Source organism: Schistocerca serialis, chromosome 4 (genome assembly GCF_023864345.2).
Source record: "Schistocerca serialis cubense isolate TAMUIC-IGC-003099 chromosome 4, iqSchSeri2.2, whole genome shotgun sequence".
Taxonomy (NCBI): domain Eukaryota; kingdom Metazoa; phylum Arthropoda; class Insecta; order Orthoptera; family Acrididae; genus Schistocerca; species Schistocerca serialis.
In genome coordinates, this window is record NC_064641.1 from 329,524,374 (window position 1) to 329,532,379 (window position 8,006).

General features: G+C 37.3%; 1 protein-coding gene across 3 annotated transcripts; it reads left to right on the forward strand.

Moving 5' to 3' along the window:
* The first annotated feature begins 2,729 nt into the window (after positions 1–2,729).
* On the forward strand, positions 2,730–3,781 carry LOC126475153 (uncharacterized). 3 transcript variants are annotated; one of them, XM_050102772.1, is made up of 3 exons: positions 2,730–3,128; positions 3,201–3,272; positions 3,345–3,781. In XM_050102772.1, the coding sequence occupies exons 1-3, from the start codon at positions 3,009–3,011 to the stop codon at positions 3,483–3,485; spliced, it is 333 nt and encodes a 110-aa protein (XP_049958729.1). In that variant the 5' UTR covers positions 2,730–3,008; the 3' UTR covers positions 3,486–3,781. The 3 variants fall into 3 exon arrangements, with proteins under 3 accessions (XP_049958729.1, XP_049958728.1, XP_049958727.1); XM_050102771.1 differs by having other exon boundaries at positions 2,730–3,272; XM_050102770.1 differs by having other exon boundaries at positions 3,201–3,781.
* The last annotated feature ends 4,225 nt before the right edge of the window (positions 3,782–8,006 follow it).

The following is an 8,006-nucleotide window of genomic DNA, read 5'->3' on the forward strand; positions in this document are numbered from 1 at the left end:
TGTTCTTCTTCATCACGTTACACAGATAATATGTACAAAAAGGCTATTTGTTAAACGCATCGCTGTTTGCGAACATTACAGATAATAAACAACACTTCTTAATATTTGATATTCATCGCACACACGGACGTAGACTTTCATATTTTTTAACACACAAAAAACTCTTTTAATTTTTCTCGAAATGTCAATTTATGTGACGTTCCATCACATACTGGAACGTATTTCAGCATATGTTATAAGATTTCTCCCTCTCCAATGAAACAAATCACATCCTGACAACATAAATGAAACTGACTTTTTCGCCTGCTGCCCCCAGAGCAATTTAAAATAGGGATAATTCCAATCCTGACACGTCCATATCTTCTACTCTCCTCACTCCCAGCTCCCAGTATCTGCACTCCATACAACAAACAGAATTAAACACTTCAGCCATATGATACGATATACTATGGTATACAATTCAATATTGCAGAGAAACACAACGCAGTCCCTGGTCACAACACCAACCCAGACCAACAGCTTTGTCCCTTTTTCTTCCTATAAATCCTTTGGATCACTGATTTTAACCCTGGGTTGTCAGATAACTCAAAACTAGTTATGATTCTATATCAGAACTCACGTTCTAGTATTCCTCTTGCTATCGACCCGATAGCCTTACTATATTCTTCAGTAAGGCCCCTGAATAAGTCAGCTACTAACGCTTTGACATACACCTCAGATCATACCCACTTCATTCCTCTTTCTAAATTTTTGATGTACGTAAGTACTCCCTTTTCCTATGTCTAAGACATTACAAATTTTTTGTTCATGCATGAGCTCTGTAGCTCAAAAGCCACTCTAACTGTAAAGTTTTTGCATCCAAAACAGCGCTAAGCGCCACTGTTACCGCAGAAATTTGCGTCCATTCCAATCAATATTATTTGAAGGTGACTATTAAAGGTTGCTCTTACCCATGTCGATTTGATAGACTACGAACTTCCATAAAAATCATTTTTTAATAAAATAACATGAGTGGTGATAAGATGTGCTATGCTGGCATCAGTTTTCGTAATTAATATATTATATGAAATATAATTAGTCTAATGTTAACATTACTTTCATAAACGCGAGAACGGTTTCGATTCCCGGCGGGGTCAGGGATTTTCTCTGCTTCGTGATGGCTGGGTGTTGTGTGATGTCCTTAGGTTAGTTAAGTTTAAGTAGTTCTAAGTTCTAGGGGACTGATGCCCATAGATGTTAAGTCCCATAGTGCTCAGAACCATAAACGCGAGAACAATTCCCACTAGGTCCATGCTTGTCAGCAGTTACCCCTACCCAGATTTTTGATGGCAGTGTCTGAGCAGTCAGTCATTAGAGTAAAAATATTCCCTATTGTTAGCAACGGTTACTGATTTTGCTATTATGCTGCTTTTCGGGAATATTATTCCTCCGCAAGACTGACAAGCGTACAGGACTAAAGAAATAAAGAAAACAATGTATTAAAATTTTTGTGAACCTCCTCTTCAAACTCCACTGGTACACTCTTCCAACCAATTAAATTCGACTAACTGAGTGTTTCTTAACTAGCCTTCCATATTCTGCAACTACGAAAATTAACCACTCATCATTCTTTCACCCAAATTGTTATACATAACTGTCGGCCCAAATCTCTCCCCTCCTACCTACCTATTACAAGACTCTAACAATATCATCTTTCCTGGACCTCATTCACTCACCCCAACCCGGCACTCCCAATGACCTCTCGAATTTCATCTCGACAATTTCACTACCAGTGCATGGGGGCTTAATTAAATACAATGCAAATAATTTTAATTTTAATAGCTGACTGTCCGATTACGAAGTCTCGTAACCGGTTGGCCCTGACTAGTATTAGTGCGCAATCTGACTGCATAGAATAACAACAAAGAATGAAATGAAATTTCCGTTACCACAATTAATTAATTAAGTTCCCAGAAACTATAAAAGCTACGAAACAACAAATCACAAGTGTAACTGTTCTGTGTGTGGAAGAGTGATTCAACCTAGACATCTGGCACGGTTCTTCCTCACTTCGACAAGATGCTTTAAACGCCATTCACTGAAGTAATTAAAAAAAACAGAAATACTATAATTGCACGTAGAAACCAGAATTACACTCTAATACATGAACACAAGCCAGATGCTTTGTTGACTGAACCTGTGACCAAGAGACATTGTTAGTTAGGAAATTTAAAAAAAAAAAATGTTTTTTTACCTTCATATATATTGACTAAAAATACACTCTGATCATTACAACATCTCCATTCGAACAACATCTGCCGTCTAGCCCATCAAAACAACTGCACACGACATGGCCTCAAATAATACAGCTATCAACATCCTCTCAGCAAGGCACTAAACACCACAACTTCTGAACAAGCACTGCCAGTGGAGGCGGCGGAATAAAACTCTTTGGCGCGATCTCTGGCGCTGTGACTCAGTGTAGCCACCTTTCATATGCCCTTCCTCCACAGGGTAGAATTTGATGGTATCTTTGCCAGTATTTTTTGAAAATACCACCAAATTCGTCAAAAAAAATACAGACAAAAATAAAAGATAATATTAATAATTAAATATCACATAACTAGATAAATTTTGGCTTTGCACTGACCCTTCAATAACCTAATATATAAAATACAGTAAGGAATACAAATGCTTTCATACATGTGATTTTACATAATAGTTTACTCAAGTATCATTCAATCAATGGCACCAGCAATGACGAATATGTGCAGGTAGGAGTCTCATAACATTTCATAAACAGTAAATACACAAAAAATCAGTTTATACAAATATTCACATAAAATCCTTTCAATAGTTCAATAAACAGGTAGCACTTCTCAGAGTAGTTGACAGTTCCAACAGTAGCACCCAGCAATGGTCAACAGGTGCAAATAGCAGTCTCATAATATTTCATCAGCAGTATTTAAACAGCTCCATCAGTGGCACCCAGCAATGTTGAGCAGGTGCAAACACCAACAAGTGACATTATGTCAGTAGAAGAAGTTCCATTAGTGGCACCCAGCAATGTTGAGCAGGTGCAGACACCAACAAGTGACATTATTTCAGTAGAAGCAGTTCCATCAGTGGCACCCAGCAATGTTGAGCAGGTGCAAACACCAACAAGTGACATTATGTCAGTAGAAGCAGTTCTATCAGTGGCACCCAGCAATGTTGAGCAGGTGCAGACAGCAACAAGTGACATTATGTCAGTAGAAGCAATTCCATCAGTGGCACCCAGCAATGTTGAACAGGTGCAGACAGCAACAAGAGATATCATTTCAGTAGAAGCAGTACCATCAGTGGCACCTAGCAATGTTGAACAGGTGCAGACAGCAACAAGTGACATCATTTCAGTAGAAGCAGTTCCATTAGTGACACCCAGTAATGTTGACAGGTGCAGACAGCAACAAGTGACATCTCATCACTGGTTGAGCATTTCCAACAGTGGCACCCAGCAATGTTGAGCAGGTGCAGACAGCAACAAGTAACATCATTTCAGTAGAAGCAGTTCCATTAGTGACACCCAGTAATGTTGACAGGTGCAGACAGCAACAAGTAACATCTCATCATTGGTTGAGCAGTTCCAACAGTGGCATCCAGTAATGTTGACAGGTGCAGGTAACAGTCCATAATATTCACTATCACTAATCAGACAGTTAAATTAGAGTTCATTAGCACAAATTAAACATTTCCAAGTGGCACCCACCAATGTTAATACGTGTAAGTACGAAAAAACGTTTGAATGCACACACAATTGCTTTACAAAATTATCATCAATGCTCTTACACTAAACATAAAAACACACAAATGATATCAGATAATTGTCATATTAAATATTACAAATACACAAATATCAGTAAACTTATAATATTTATGGGTGTCAGTGCAAGCCACAACAAACAAGTAAAATAATATTTAGGAGATAGGGCGGTACCAATTATTTGGGATTAGGAAAGGAAAACACACAAAACACACTCACTCACCTTTCATCCACAATAAGTACTACTGTGTAATTGATTAGTGTTAACTGTGTAAATGCAATTCTGTGAAAGATTTGATGTTCGACATGTGTATCAAGTAGTAGTGGCAGCAATGTACAACAGTCAATAATAGTTAGTCAACGTCATAGTCATCATGTCAAGACCAATGTTTGCCAAGCCAAATCAAAATGTACGGTTTCTGAACAACTGTCAGTGTGCCAAGATATGCAAATACTTCCTCTCTCCAAAAAAAGTATGTACTGCTTATTGATTTAACAAAGTGTGTGTAGACAATCTTCCTTCCACTTGAGTGTTCTAGTCTGCTATCTCCATCCTCCTTGTTCCATATAAACCAACAAAAAAATATGCTCCTCACTTACTTTACCTCTTATCCACCAAAACTCCAATAATCATCAGCATCACATAATCTTAATACTTGAATAATACCTCTTACGTCGATACATATAAACCTTATAATCAATATCATTTACCTTACCTCTTGTCCACCAAAACTCCAATAATAATCAACTTCACACTATCTCAATACCTCAATAATAACTCTTCAATAAGTCGACACATATAAACCTTATCGCCAATATCACTTCACCTCCATAACAACTCTTTCCTCTAGTCAGTCTCCTCGAACAAGTACAGATAAAATCCTAGTGCAAACTTCAATTCATCATCCCATACAATCCGAAGACGCAATGTCCACACACAACCTCTGTGTAATCCATCTGACCCAAATCTTCTACTCATTACGGTTTGTAAAATACATTTTGGTTACCTTATCCATCATTAAATAAAAGAAATGCATACATGACCTTTACCAGCCTTTAGTTTGAATAACTTTCAGTAAGTAAGTACGAGTACGGAGTATGAATGATTATGTAAGACTTTCAATGAATAAATCGCAATATTTCACAGTGTGTACACCACTTCAAAAATCATGGCAAAACAGAAGCAAACATGTGGAGTATTTCTTGTATCAAGTGTCACTTGCTATTTCAATTGTTCACGAAGAATGCAGTGTAATAACTGTCAATGGTCTAAACCCAGTGTTGGTATGTCATGTCGTTAGCTTCCTTCCTATTAGCATTAATTTACACAGCTTCCATAAAACCTCCAGCTCATGTGACTTCAATGAAGTTTCTTGTACTAATGTCGTTCGTAGAATTATAGCAGTTCATTTTCTTATCTTAAAATATAAGGCACTGAGCGTAAGCAAAACATGCAATAGCGAGTAAATATACCAGTAGAGTTCAGAATGTCAACAAATGGATGCAGCACAATCCCTACAACGAGGCTCTGGCAAGCAAACAATCTATAATTAATACCATAGGGTGACCTAAACTCTATGCTCGTACACAGTATATCAGCATATCTATATACCAAATTAAAGAGTAATTATGACAACAAACAGAAATGTGTAAATATGCAATCCATACGCAAGCAGCAATTATGTATCTTACATAATAAACAGGTCATTAGCATCATATCAGCATAAGCAAATAAATGTTCATACGTAATCTTAATAAGTAAACATGAAGGCGCAAACAGATAAATCACAAAGTATAACTTACATACATAACCATATCAGCACAACTAATCAGGTGACAATTATAATTTAAATAAATAAGCACAGCTGGCACATAATAAAAAAAATATGACATCAGTGAAAAAGCATAGCAGTCAAGCGATGCATAATATACACAAGTAACAACTCTGTTCATTAATCAATCATCGTCAATATCAGTTAACACGAAGTATGAATCACGTAATCGCGAGCAGCAAATTACGTCTAAAGTACGTACCTAAGTGGAAATATGTTAACTGAAAAATAAACTCAATTAATAGTTACCTTTTTAGTTTATTAGCTTCTTCTTCGAAATTACATTCTTCCTGAAAATTTCTCGATAGCAAGTCCTCTTAACGTCGGACACACACAGAATTTACCTGAAGTTCTTAAATATTTTATACAACCGTATCCTGAAAAATACTGAACGTTAACATAATTTATCAAGTCTCTATAGCTTTATACTGAATTTATTCGAAGAAATTAGACTATATTTGTTTACGGCTGTCAGTGCATTCGCACTGAGCGCTCGATCAGCTGTAGGTACGCGTGACGTTGGAAGTAATTGTTTGCGGTCAACGACTGCCTTGTGCGGCGCGCAGACTTGACTGTTGCTTTGAGTATGTGCCGCCGCCAGAACACGGCGCGGTATCCTTTTACTCTCCGTGTGTTTACGTATAACTGTTAGTTTCTCAAAAGTATGTCATTCCACAAAAAATTTAACGTTCGATATATGATGTATTCCCTTAGAGCGCTGAGATTTAAGAGTTTCTACTTCGACAGTGTTATCATGAATGATTTTGCGAACCCTATATGGACCGTTATAAAGCAGAAAAAATTTACGTCACAACCCTTTTCCTTTCTGAGACAAACGATGAGACTTAATTAACACCTTTTGACCAACTGACAAGGTTTTTAAACGACCAGGACGTTTAGCTGATTTCTCTCTTCTAGCAGCCGCAGATGCAATATTTTGTAGAGCCAGGTTGACAACTTCAGAATGCCGCAGTTTCCGCGAAGGCAGAAAAGGAACGATTTCAGAAATGCGATTTGTCGGTGCTTTATTTTTTAATATCAATATAGGCGGTAAAGAAGTTGAATCATTAGGGAGTTCATTCAGAATGTTTTGAAAAATATGAAGATACTGATCCCACATTCTGTGATTCTGATGGCAATAAAGTCGACACAATTTATTGATTTCCTTCAGCCATCCCTCTGAAGCGTTAGATTGAGGGTGAAAAGTGAAATGAAAATTGGTTTAATCTTACGACGCCGTGGAGTACGAAGCCAAATTTTAGAGCGAAACTGTGATCCATTATCTGATATAACCTTATCAACATGACCCACTTCTTTAAGAAAATGTTTGATGAAAGCATTAGATACTGAACAAGCTGTTGCTTTGCGTAAAGGTGTAAAACACACATATTTTGATGTCAATTCCACTGCTATCAAAATGTACGCAAAACCATTAGTAGAACGAACCACTGGACCGAACAAATCGACTGCAGACATCTCCTTTAATTTCGCTGGAATGATAGGAAACAACGGTGCTCTGTGAGAAATAGTTGGCGGCTTAGCCTTTTGACATAATTTGCATTTGGCAAGAACAGATCGGCAATAGTTTTCTGCACTACAACGCCGTTATCTTCTCTCTCTTGAAATAAGTTTGCACCTAAGCCTTTTTATGATGAGTCCGTCGCCAAACAAAAATCTTTAGATAAATCCGGATGTGAAAGAAGTGGAGCAGCAACTAAAGCATCACGAAGTTGTTCAAATTCTGATTGAGCTTCCTCATCCCAACACCAATTAGAATTCTTTCCAGATAGTTCACATAAACGAGGTGTGGCCAAATTGTCCAATCTAACAAAGCGTCTAAGAAAATTACAGACACCAAGGAAACTACGAACATCACGTTTTGTAGTAGGAACAGCATAATTACAAATAGCGTCTAGTTTCTCTGGATCAGGAAGAATACCTTCTGTAGAAATAATATGACCAAGAAATTTCACCCGAGAACGACCAAATTCAGATTTTTCCGAGTTCACTGTAATGCCAACTCTTGCAAAAATACGTAATAATGAATCCAAAATTTTGTTGTGCTCACTCCAAGAACGTTTAGCAATAAGAATGTCATCAACATATGAAGTAATATTGTCACGAAGATAAACAGGTAAAATTTCGTTTAAACTACGAATGAATGCTGCAGAAGATACAGTAAGTCCAAACGGTAATTTCCGAAATCACTTTTGGGTAAAATAGTCATATCCAGTTATTCTTTACCAACTCTCTAGATAGATTGATAGTTGAAGAGTTGTTCTGATAGATACAAATAATAGTAAAAGAGTAGGCAGCGGTGCAGAAAACTAAAAGGGAAATAGCACCACTACAGCTCAGGGCCCTGTGCACGCTACGGCACATATTCACTTAGC